At 39.4% G+C, this 13,299-nt stretch overlaps 1 protein-coding gene across 1 annotated transcript in view; it reads left to right on the top strand.

The window, feature by feature from the left end:
• The window catches only part of CHST8 (carbohydrate sulfotransferase 8), a 217,743-nt gene extending 205,963 nt beyond the window's left edge, over positions 1-11,780 (top strand). Inside the window, exon 4 of the mRNA XM_074211494.1 lies at positions 1,062-11,780. Coding sequence (XP_074067595.1) covers positions 1,062-2,201 — 1,140 coding nt within the window. The 3' untranslated portion in view covers positions 2,202-11,780. The remainder of the gene's footprint in view (positions 1-1,061) is intronic.
• The last annotated feature ends 1,519 nt before the right edge of the window (positions 11,781-13,299 follow it).

A 13,299-nucleotide genomic window follows, 5' to 3' on the forward strand; every position in this document is an offset into this window, starting at 1 on the left:
GAGCAGGTTATAGTAGATAATCTCTAAGTACCATCAATTTAATATCCATGATCCTATAATTAATAATTCCCATTCTACTTTAAGCTTTCTAAAACTTCCCTCACAGCCACTTCATGAAATACATGGCACATGTATTATTAACCTCTTTGGCAGAGGAAACTGGAGCTTGTCCAGAATCACACAGTAAGGATCGAGTTCTTGAACCCAAACCCCCTGCCCCTCATCTAGCACTCTTTACCCTAAAAACACATATAAATCAATGAAGGTCAGCTAGGTGGTGCAGTGAACAGAGCACCGGCCTTGGAGTTGGGAGAACAAGAGTTCAAATTCAGCCTCAGATACTTACCACTTGCTAGCTGTGTGACTTTGGGCAAGTCCCTTCACCCTGACTGCCTCACATCCAGAGCAGTCTCCAGTCATCCTGATTCATATCTGGTCACTGGACCCAGATGACTTTGGAGGAGAAAATGAGGCTGGAGACTTAGCACAGCACCCTGCTGACTCAAATCCAATTCATATGCTTCCAATTCATATGCTTGTCATGGCATCCCCGTCCTGATGTCATGGTCTTATTCAAGAATAAAGGATACATATTCAATTTTGAGCTAGGTTTATCATGGATGCAAATGTTAAAGCCTATATCCCCTTCTATTGGGGGAGGGGAGGGAGGGAGAAAAATTGTAAAATTGTAAAACTTGCAAGAATTGCAAAAAACAGAAGTAGGAGGCCTCTCAAAAACAGGTAGAGACTACCATTGTATGTAACTGGAAAACAAATTAAATATTTATATAATGAAATTAAAAAAGAGAGCCTGAAGGACAAACTCAGTGGCTGCCATGATGTTCTGTGACTTCTTCAAAGTCTTCCTTACTCTATATCGAGCTGCTACATCTACTCTAATCTACTTCTCTGAAAGTCCATGAGGTCTTTTGGGGTTTCTCATGAATGTGAGACTTTGGGAGCTTCTCATCTTAGCAGGCAGGATGGTACCTATGGGGTGCTTTGTTATTGGTCACTAAGGCCCTTTTAATTCCTTTTTTTCTCTCCCCCCCCCACCCTAGGACTGTCCACCAGGCAGCAGCCAGGATGGGAGAGTGATGGGACGTAAAGCAGGAACCTCAGCAAAGGTCACTTCGCAGAGTTCCCCAGGCCCAGGGGCACGGGAGCAGGAGCAGCAGCTGAATGGCCTGGTCGTTCTAGTGAGAGACCAAGCAAAGCCTGGGCCTGAGGGGGGCCGTGTCCAGCTCCGGCAACGTCGCAGGAGGCTTCTCATCAAGAAGACACCGATTGTCATTGCTCTGAACAGCTCCTCCATCACCCTGGCTCATTTGGGCCCCCAGGATGCAGGAGCTCCAGAGGGTCACTGGCATCGTCTCTATCAGGTACAGCGTGAGAGGAAGAAGATTATGCGGGATACATGTGCCAAATACAAGAGCAACAGTCGCAGAGTCATCACACCCTACCACGTGTCCCGCATCTTTGTGGAGGACAAGTACCGAGTTCTATACTGCGAAGTGCCAAAGGCCGGCTGCTCCAACTGGAAGCGGGTCCTCATGGTCCTCAGTGGGCTAGCCTCTTCCACCCGGGACATCCAACACAATACTGTGCATTATGGCAACACGCTGAAGAGATTGGATGGCTTCGACCGCCAGGGCATCTCTCACCGTCTCAATACCTACACCAAGATGCTGTTCATCCGGGAACCTTTTGAGAGATTAGTCTCTGCCTTCCGGGATAAATTTGAGCACCCCAATAGCTACTATCACCCTGTTTTTGGCAAGGCCATTCTTGCCCGGTATCGTGTGAATGCTACCCGGGAGGCTTTGAGGACGGGCTCTGGCGTGAGGTTCTCTGAATTCATCCAGTATCTGCTGGATGTGCACCGACCCGTGGGCATGGACATCCACTGGGACCATGTAAACAGACTGTGCAGCCCTTGTCTCATTGACTATGATTTTGTGGGCAAGTTTGAGAGCATGGAAGAAGATGCCAACTTCTTCCTGCGCCTCATTGGTGCTCCCCGGAATCTGACCTTCCCCAGGTTCAAAGATAGGCACTCCAATGAGGAGCGGACCACCACAAGGATTGCCCACCACTACTTTGCCCAGTTGTCCCCCCTGCAGAGACAGCGCACCTATGACTTTTACTACATGGATTACTTGATGTTCAATTATTCTAAACCCTTTGATGACCTGTATTGATATCTGGAATGGGAGGGCAAAGGGTCTGGGTGGGACCAGCTTCATAGGCAATGTCTGGGTCTTTTCAGGGCCTACTCTGGAAGGACAGTGTTTCCTCACTCTGGGAGCTGGCATTCCCAGAAATATCCTTGTATTTCCTCTGTCTGGGAGCTGGCATTCCCAGAAAACTTGCCCTTTCCCAGAAAAACATGTCTATCAAGATAATGCCCAAGACAGCAAGATTGTGGGGACTCTGACTCCCCTTTAGAAATCAATGCCATGGCTATACTCAGTGGTGAGCTGAGTGATGGCAATAAGAGGGGTTTGTGAGTAGGCAGTTCAGGGAGCCATGCAGGGCAGGGAGTTTGGCCTTCATATTTGTGGAATGCCTCCTCCATTCTAAAACTAAAAAGGAAGCCCCAAGAATGCATTTGGGGTTCAGAGTAGTAATTATAAAGACTCGGCCCTTTGGTGTCTCAACCAGGTAGGTACATGGAAAACCAAGGGCCAGAGAGGTCTGAGACCAGAGAAATTGGAGACTGTGGAGGGGAAGAAATTCTCAGACCCCATATTCCTCTTTCCTTTGGCTCTGCGGGCAGAGATTACTGTGGAATTTGGTTCCCAATAAAGCACATGTTTTCTAAGTAATAGTTTTTGTCCAACTTTCCCCTCCACCCTAGATAGTCTTTCTATTTCAGGCTTCTCAGATCTCCCTTCCCTAATAGGGCCAATCCCAAACTCAAACTCACACCCCAATCATTAGCATTTGTATGACACTCAGGTACTGTGTCAAATGGAGGTAACTTGTATTTGGTATTGGGTCCCCTACCTCCTAATTTGCCCTGTGGCACATGCATATAGGGGAGTTTAATTCCCAATCCATGAAGCTCCTTTTCATTCTTTGCAAACATCCAAATCCCTGGATCCCTAAAAGATTCATCGTTTCCTCAGACAATGATGGTGGGTCCAGCTGAATGGATGGAGCTTTCCAAGTGTGAGCTGGAGTTCTGGGTTGTGGCTGTTGGGAGGCTAATAACTGTGTCCCTGTGTGATGGTGTGACTGTGAGAGTGCCGCTGTAAAAGTATCATAGTGATGCTGCATGTCTCTAGGTGTATTGCTTAAGGTTGTGAGTGTTGCCCTGGAGACTGAGCACCATGTGCCTGTCATTGAGCCACTGACATAGACATGGTCTTAGTTTATTTACTTTACTGATAGTTGTTGAGCTTTTTAAGCTGGTTTTTATAAGTTCATCCCAAAACCACTTGAGCTGGGAAAAAGTAGCCTTTAAAGCATTGACCCCTCCATCCTTCCCTTGTTATCAGTTCTTATCAACATGAGCTCATCCCAAAACCACCTAAACTGGGAAAAAGTAGTCCTTAAGGCATTGACTCTTCCATCTTCCCCTTGTCTCTATGTCTTATCAGCATGCATAAGCACCATCAATCACACAAAATACTCATTGCACAGTACCAGTAATAACAGACACATCCCACTAAACATAAGCATACACAAAAATGCCATCTATTTTAGAAAATCCTCATTAACCATTCAGACACAAGAACACTGTTAGTCTTACAGAAAACAGTTCATAACCATCTAGACATAGAAATAGGATTGTGAAGACAGCCTGTGCAATGGGGAGCTTTCAATCAAACATCACCACTCAGTTTCAGAGATAACCTTCTTTCCTGGTTAATTACAATGAATAGTCCTGAAATTTGAAGGTTCAGACAAAAGAATAGAAACAAGGGAGTTTTGAGAAAGTAGATTCAAGAACCAAGGTGAGAGGCTTCACCTGCCCCCCCCCCAAACAATCATACATCCTAGAAATCACTCACTTATCACTCACATTGAAACCACTTAATAAATGCTTATTGACTGAATGATCAGCTTTGATAGAGTATCATCCAATTATGGGTCACCCACCTGTAGTGGCTTTTGGGGAAGGAGAAGTGCTGATAATGGGAGAAGGGAGAGAAGGAGAGAAGAGAAAGGGAAAAGACAGACTATGTGGGGTGGAGACAAAGTTACAATGGAGTTTAACTGAAGTGCTAATTATGTAGGAGTTGAGGTGGAGATGAAAGGTCCAGCTCTGATCAGCTCCCTTTTTATTAATAATATTCATGACCAGTAACTTTTTCATATATAGACTAGGGAAAATGGTGGAGGGATGAGGAAGTGAGGAGGGAAGAGGGAGACCCTTCATGAGCAGAAGGTATAGTCTAGTCTCAGTTTGTTCTCAGATGACAACTACAGGGAATCCTAGTTCATAAGACCAATCTCCAAACCATCTGCTGAGGGCAAATATCTAGAACTCAGTCCTCTACAAGCAACTCTGGTTAGAAACTTGGTTTCAAATTTAACCCTGTCCTGAACCCTAGAATAACCCGAACCTTAAACCTGACTTTAACTCCAACCTGAATATCAACTTCAACCCTAGCTACCAGGCAAATAGAGTGACGTAACTGGAGATCAGCAAGGTGAAATAAAAGTAGATAAATAATTAGATAATTGAACTTCTTCCTTAAGGAAGAAGTCTGACTTCTGTTTGCTTCTCAAAATTTGTGCATGGCAGTAGTGTGGTAATTGCCAGTGAATGACAGCTGAATAGATAGAATCTCCCTATCTAGAAAGAAGGAAGTCAACCCTAAAAAAAATTAAACTCTCAGGAGTCCCACATGACTGAATGGCCAGGGCAACTATTAAGCATGAGGGATTAGTTAAAAGAACTGCCAAAAAAAAAAAGAGGTTAAAGGACTGAAGGACTATTTTTAAGAAGGAATATAAAGTAAGAATTTGGGGAAAACCTGAAAAAATGGGCTGTATGTTTTCACCAAGTGACAGTTAAATAAGCACATCATACAAACTTTCTAGAGAAGATGGTGAAAGGACTGGAAGCACATATCTTTCCTCTCCAAAGAGAAAACAAAGAAGAAAAAAAGTATATGAACAAGCTGAGAGGAATTCCAAACTAGTATCAGGAGGTCAGAGATTGGAATAACAAGACACAGAGAAAGAGAACCTTTGGAAGCTTATTAATAGATGTTAAAGCTCTTTCTAGGGTGGATAGAAATATGTCATCTCAGGAAAAATTGATACTGTGGCTCCAAGGAATGATGGCATAGATTCACTTGCACCATCAGGTGAGAAGGCATCTAACAGTAATTAAAGAAAAAATGAGTTACCTTACTAAAGGCCACTGAAGAAGCTATTTGTTGATCTGATATGAGCAATAGAGGGATTTTGTTGTCTCCCAGGGTCATGTAGTCAGCATGTAATGGGGAGCCAAACTTGTAACTACAACATGGGGTTAAATGATATCACCAGAAGTAACCTAGAGAATATGACAAAAGATTTTTGAAGTCTTGGATAAGAAACTGAAGATTTTAACCATTTTTGTGTCATGTCCCGCTCTGACCATCTGGTGAAGTCTATGGACTTTTCAGAATAATCTTTTTTAAATGCTTAAAATAAAATATATAGTATTACAAAAGGAACCAATTTTTTATTTAAACACATCTTTTTAAAAAAAATCAAGTTTAGGGACTCCAGGTTGAGAATCCTTATTTTTAGGGGGTACAGAAGGGGTTTTCAACAAAATAATACTGCCAGTTGAAGATCAGGGATTCAGAAAAGAAAGGAATACTTAGAAAGTGAATAGCTGGCTGAAAAGATGATGTGAGAATGAGGTAGATTTCTTGGATCACATATTAAAGTATGGGAATAATAAATTTCTGGCCAAGGCTGGAATACTCCGAAAATGGACTGGTAAAAAGCATATTTTCTTAGCATTTTAGAAATCTGATCAGGATAGCTTTAAGAAAAAAGGAGATTAGTAGGGAGGAAAATGCCTACAAAGAACTGCCAAACCTAGGATTAAAGTATCAAGTACACCATGAGAAATAAAATAGAAGAAAGGACCCAAATAATTCCAAAAAAGTCAATATCCAAAAAAAAGAGAATCATTAATAAAACCTATTGCCTCAATTGTCTATATTTAAATGCAGTGGACCTGGAAGCATATACCTCATTTAAAGTATATTATTGAGCAGCTAGGTGGCACAGTGGATAGAGCACCAGCCCTAGAGTCAGGAGTACCTGAGTTCAAATCTGGCCTCAGACACTTAATAATTACCTAGCTGTGTGGCCTTGGGCAAGTCACTTAACCCCATTGCCTTCAAAAAATCTAAAATAATAAAATAAAAAAATAAAGTATAATATCTCATAATGTCATTTAAAGGAACAATATATGAATTAAATGTCTAACTGGTTAAGGTCCCATCGTAAATTAAAAAACAATCTCCTAAAGAAATCCAAGAGCTCAGGGTAGGGAGGGGAGAACATGGTGAAGAGTATGTTTGGATGAAAAGAAAGATGATATGATCTGGCCATTTGTACAGAAGAAATTAGACAAGAAATTAGATCAGAAAATTTGCATGGATTCAGGATCACAGTGATCAAAACATCTACTATGCTCAAAAAAATCTCATTCTTCAATGGGAAGAGGAAGCAACAAAAAGGAGCTATTACTATGGATTTGGATCTGTCTGACCAACACATCTGAATTGTTAAATATCAGGCAAGCAGTGAAGCAGGTAGGAGACATAAGGTCACCAAAAACTTTTGCAGTTGTCATAGAATTTATGAGAGAAGCATTGCGGCATTTAAGAATGAGTATTAACCTCAGAATCACAGGGCCTGAATTTGAATACTGACTTGCTATTTATTACCTGCATAACCTGTGTTACCTTGAGTAAGACTTCTCTGAGTCTTAATTATCTCATGTATAAAATAAGGCAGTGGGACTCAAAGGTTTCTAAGGTCTTTCCCAAATCTAAATTTGGACATCTTGGGCAAATTAAGTAGAAAAGGGGCAAATGATTCTATTTACAGAAGTTATTGTGCCAATCCCATTAATCTCCCATATTAATACAGAGTCTCCTAAATGATATCCATAATCACTAAAAGGAAAGCATTTAGTTAAATTACTCACATAGGAAAAAAATAAGAGAATGAAGAGTGCTTCTTGAATATGATATCCTCTTAGATGGACCCCATCCACTTGGTCATTATCCTCTGAAATGGTTACTAAGCCAAAAATGACAGGAATTTTGAGGTTAGTTCATAATAGAAGAGAGGAAAAGCTAGGAATAGTCTGACATAAACCCAATATTGTAGGAAAATGAATTTTGAAGAGTTCAAAGAAAAGCTAAGTGGGACCCAGTGGACTAATATTCTGCAGAAGTTGAGCCAGGGGGATTGGAAAGCTCTTAAAAATGAAATTCTGAAGACACAAGCATGACTGATTCTGATAAGGAGGAGAATAGAAAGTTGTCTAAAGAGATTAATGTGATTGCACAAAGAATTCATTGAACAACTCAGATTTTTAAAAATACATGTTCAATAGATTGAAACAAGGGCAAATAACTAAGGATGAATACAGAAGAGTAGCACAGTCCTCTTAGAACCACAGTAGAAGTGTTAAAACCTAGAATGAACTGAGATTGTTGATAAATGTTAAGTACAGCAAACAAAGTAATTCTTAGTTATGCTAGAGGCAAGTGGAGAATGATGCAAGGGGGAGGAAAATAGGTATTAACTAAGAGCTCATTTCATTTTCACAACATTATAAGTTCTATTATTCACATTTTCAGATAAACTGAGGCAGAGGTTAAACATGACTTGTTTGGGGGTCACACAACTAGTAAGTGGCTGAGGTCAGATGAGAACTCAGGTTTTTCTGGTCTCACACCTAACACTATCCATTGAACCACCCAGATGAAGAGAGGGGACTCCTATTTGAGGCAGATGGGAGAATGATAAATGGCAAGAGTAATAATGTGAAACTATTCAACTGTTATTTTCCTTCTCTGTTCTTTTTTTGGAGAATGATCTTTGGACTAAGAATGGTTATATTCATGGAAAAGCATTTATTAGGCACTGATGATGTTCTGGGGACTGTGCTAAGCCATGGGAGATAACTACAAAAAGAGAGTCCCTGACCTCAAAGAGTTCAGATTCTACTGGGGAAGATAATACATCTAGGCTAGGTGACCAAAAAGAAGAGTTTTGACCCAGGGAGTCAGAGATGGTGAGTTCATGGATAAGGCAGCCAATGTACATGCCCTTTCCAGAAGCAGTGTTATTATTGCAATGCTTTGCTTACTGTGACCAGAGCAAAAAAGAGGGATGAAGGTTTTATTTGTCAGAAGACAGATGACCTGCTAAGAGCTCATTTGATTCTCACAACATTATGAGGTAAGTGCTATTACCGCATAGCACTTGGATGAACTACTGGATTGGGTATGAGAGTGAAGCATAATCAAGGGTCTAAGGTCAGCTATGTATGGACTCCACAGTGGAAATGCTAAAGATTTACTTTCCCCAGGCAAAGGGTATCAATTCTAGAGTGCCAAAGTCCAGGTTCAATGTGGATGATGTTGGTCTAAGTGGAGTATTGCAGCAGATGGTCTGGGTAGATGACTGAAGGGATGGAGGGAAAAGGGGGAAAAAGTTATTAGGGAGTTAAATCTAAAAATATGCAAGGGATTGGTAGAAGATCATCTATCTGCCTACAGTGACTCCAAGTCACCAGACCCAGAATAAGTTTGACCTACATTACTAAAAGATCTGACAGATGTGATTGCTGAGTTATTGTTTGTCTGAATAACCTATGAAAGATCTTGGAGAATAGGAGACTAGAGAAAGACAATTGTCCCAAAATACAAAAAAGAAAAGGTAAAGAAGAAGCCAACTATATTGACCAATAGAATTGTCATATCTTCATGGCAAATTAGAAAAAGGAATTAGTTAAGGGATAGTTTATGAGCTTGTTTAAAGGAAAGCCATGATCAAAGGGAGCATGACTAAATCATGGGAGTTCAGCTAAAAGGCACAATGGTAAAAATGGATCAGGGCAAAGTGTAGTTGGAAGATTCAAATTCAATATATTTAAATCACAGCTCTGCCACATTCTTCTATGTGACCTTGGATGAGTCATATAACTTCTCTAGGCATCAGTTTGGAGACAATTAGGTACATCAGATCAAGTGCTAGATCTGAAATCAGAAAACTGAGGTTCAAATTCTGGCTCTAAGGGGCAGTTAGGTGGTACAATGGATAGAGCACTGGCCCTGAGTCAGGAAGACCTGGGTTCAAACCCAGCCTCTGACACTTAATAATTGTCTAGCTGTGACACTGGGTAAGTCACTTAACCCCATTGCCTTGCAAAAAAAAAATAGAATTGTCTCAAATTCTGGCTCTACTGCTTATTAACTCTGTGCCATTGGACAAGTCATTTAATTTCTCTGAGATTGGGAAAACCAGTGACTAGAACACTGGACTTGAGTCAGGAAGACCTAAGTTCTAATCTGGCCTCAGATACTTATTTGCTATGTGGCTCTTGGCAAGTCATTTATTTTTTTCTCAACCTCAGTTTCTCCATTTGTAAAAATGAGAGGTTTGGACTCAACAGTATCTAAGATTTTTTTGAGCTCTAAATATATTACCCTATGATGAGGAACAGGTTACTACATCGGGAAATATGTATCATGAATTTCCCTTTTCGATGAGGCAACTAATCCTGATCAGGATACTGGTATTTGTATTAAACCTAGATTTCAACAAAACATTTGACTCAGATTCTCACACTATCCTTGTGGATAACATTTTTAAAATGTGGACTAATGATAATGTAGTTAGAAGGATTCTGGAGTAGTTGAATCATCGATCTAAAAAAAGTAATCATTAAAGGGTCTAATCCAACTTGTAAGGGAATTTCTAGGGGTCTGTTCTAGTCCTTGTGTAGTCCAACATTTTTATCATTGATTTCAATTTAGGCACAGATAAGCATCTTTGTCAGATTTGAAGGTCTCATTTTATTCTCACAACACCCTGGGAGATAGGTGCATTTAAAAGAAAAGGAAATTGAACTCATCTTCTTGACTCAGGCATAGTGGTCTATTTACCATGTCACCTAACTATCTCAAATTTGAGAGATTTAACGTTGGGTGACATAGTCAGTACCTAAAAAGACTGAACTAGAACAAGAGGGAAATCCTCTCTGATGAAATTCAATAGGGATAAATGTAAAGTCGTCATTCAAAAAATCACCTTCACAAAAACAGAAAATGAAATGTGATTATTTCTGTGAAAAGATTTGGAAGTGTTAATAAACTTGATATTGAGTCAGAAATGTATAACCCTGTCAATCACTGGCTCTTTAATGCTATTCAAGGTTCAAGATATACTTTGGGTGAGTATGCAACTCAAAGTCACAGCTCACAAATCTCCACTAATATTTCTTTTGCTAGATGAACCAGAAAACACTTTAGTAGAAAGCAAAAGACTTTTAGTCAAACAATGTAACAAAATAAATGACAAAATTAAGAATTATACTGCTCTCACAGGTGAGACCAGAAAGACAAACAAGGAACATCTTTAGATAGGGAACATGCCTGTAGCAATGCATGCATAGAGAACACATGTTTTCATAGATAGCCAAGGCAACTCATGCTCTTAAGGTGGCACTCCTGATGGAAAATTCATTTGTTTCTGATGCTATTATTTGCTTTCCTACAGATCCATCGACATCCTATGATGTAATATAAGCCAATGATTGACTTTCTGCTATTCTTTGCTGCCACCTGCTGATCTTGAACTGCTAGGCAACCTATTCTTCCTTGGGAGAAGAAAGGTCTACCATCTCTTTTAGCTCATAACCTCAGAGGTTATTTCAGCTCTTTGGGATTCAGACCTCGGACATTTAGGCACTAAGTCTGTTTTTTTAACTAAACTTTTCTATTGCCATTATTAGACTTTTAGTATAAACATATTTCAGTTGTAGTAAAAAAAAATCCTTTTAAATCACCCTAACTTGGATACTTACAAATCATTTCAGGCATAATATTGGTCATCATCCTGAATCACTGTAAATCATCTCTGCCATTTATGACCTTTGTCCCACAACATCCCTATACCACCATCCTAAGAAACCAAATCTTTTCACAAATGAGATGACGACCTTTATCTTACTATGAGGGTTGCTAGGACTCAAATAAGCTTAATACATACCTACATGATTCACATGTTTGTATGTATAGCAATTTACAAACCTAAGCTCACTATATAAATGTCAACTATTACTGTTCACTTTCCCCAGTGAAATAACTTTGATCCTTTACATGGTAGCCAACAAAATTAAATGATTGGCTAGGTTACATTAAAAGAGGCAGACTGTTTGCAATGACAGTTCTCAAAGCTTGGTCTAGAGACCCCTGGGAATCCCTGAGACCTATTCAAGGGGATCTGTAAAGTAAAACCTATTTTCATAATAATACTAAGATGTTATTTGCTTGTCAAAATACTCATTTTTCCAACTAAGTATCTGTGTCAGGCCAAATTTTCTTCATACACTTCAACCAAAACAACATATTGCAACAGATTGAATGCAGAAGTAGTTTTGAGAATCCAGCTGTCTTCTATTAAGTCAGACATCAAAGGGGTTTGTGAAAATATGTGAAACAATGCTGCTCTTCTCACTAAACTTTTTTGTTTGGGAAAATATAGTTATTTTTCATAAAAATATGTTATTTATGTTAATGTGGTTTATTGTTGTTTTAAATGAATTAATAAATATTTTTAAATGTATCTGTTTTAATTTCTAACATGTAAATAGTGATAGATATCACTAGGAATGTATTGGTTAAGTGTTTAACAAACTCATCTCCAAAAAGCAAACAAAAACCATACACAAAAGCCACTTTTATGGTCACACTATCCTTTTAAGTTTCTTCTGAATTATTAACATTTCCCCCCTCACTTTTAAAAGTCTAGACAATCACCAAAAACAGTAAATCAATCCCTGGTTTGTGTCATTTACTAATTTCTGAGATTTAAGTGCTCACACTGTAAACTTAATAATTGACTCTTATGAGCCTGGACAAATTGGCTCCAACACACCTCTGAATATAACCTAAATAAATAAAAGGTCTTTGAGATCCTCAGTAATTTTTAAGAGTATAAAGGGTTTTTAAGACTAAAAAGCTTGAGAACCACTGATATAGCATGAGGAATAAGATAGTGATATCATACTCTGTCCTAGCCAGAATACATTGGGAGTTTTATATTCAATTCAAGACCTCTCATTTAGAAAGGACATAGATGAGCTGCCTTCAAAAAGATAATAAGCAGAAGACTGTTAGTGTGTCCAGAAGCCTGAAGAGCATGGTATTTGAGGATCAGTTCAGGAAAGAAGATGTTTAGCTTGGAAAAGAAAAAACTTAAGGAGGATAGAATTGATGTTATAAAGTTTCGAAGAACTGTCAAGTAAAAGGTGTGTGAGATTTGTTCTGATTGGTTCCAAAGGGTACAAAGGGGAGCAACTGGAGAAAATTACAGAAACAGACTGTCTAAAAAAGAAATGGGCTGTCTAAGGAAGAAAGGATTTCTAGTAGCTAATGACCATTCGGTTGCTGTCCCTGCACACATAGATTATTCTTCTAAAGATTTTATAAAGATGGGAACACAGGCATAGGAACCTTTAGTTATTCATTTTTTCACTACTTTTTTGTTAACAAAGCTCATTATATTTCCCAGTTGTCTGATATCCTTTCAGATTCCTTGAGAATCAATGGTCTTAAATTTGTGTTGCCACCAACACACACCTCCTCTCTATGTAATTTCTTCTAGCTATTGCCTTTGGGAACATTTTCACCTCCTCTCACAGCACAGGGAGGACTCTTAAAGAGTCTTGTTGTAGAGGCTCCGTTATCACTACTGGAGGCAGTGTAGCTTGGAAGTACCTAGTTAGCCCATTACTGGATAAAAAGCTCCCCCAAAAAAAAAGAATAGGGAATAAGCCTTTCAACCACAAGTAAACACAGTGTTACAGAGGTAAGCACTATGCTTGCCTCACTTTACAAATATTATCCTATTTTCTCCTCAACAGCAATCCCATGAAGTCAGTACTGTTATTATCCACATTTTACAGTTGAGGAAACTGAGGCAAACAGCGGTTAAGTGACTTTCCACAGCTATTAAGTGTCTGAGACTGAATTTGAACTGGATCTTCCTGACAATTCTCCACTCACTGTACCTAGCTTTCCTTTGCCATTTATT

This window comes from Macrotis lagotis, chromosome 1 (genome assembly GCF_037893015.1).
Source record: "Macrotis lagotis isolate mMagLag1 chromosome 1, bilby.v1.9.chrom.fasta, whole genome shotgun sequence".
NCBI classification, from domain to species: Eukaryota; Metazoa; Chordata; class Mammalia; order Peramelemorphia; family Peramelidae; genus Macrotis; species Macrotis lagotis.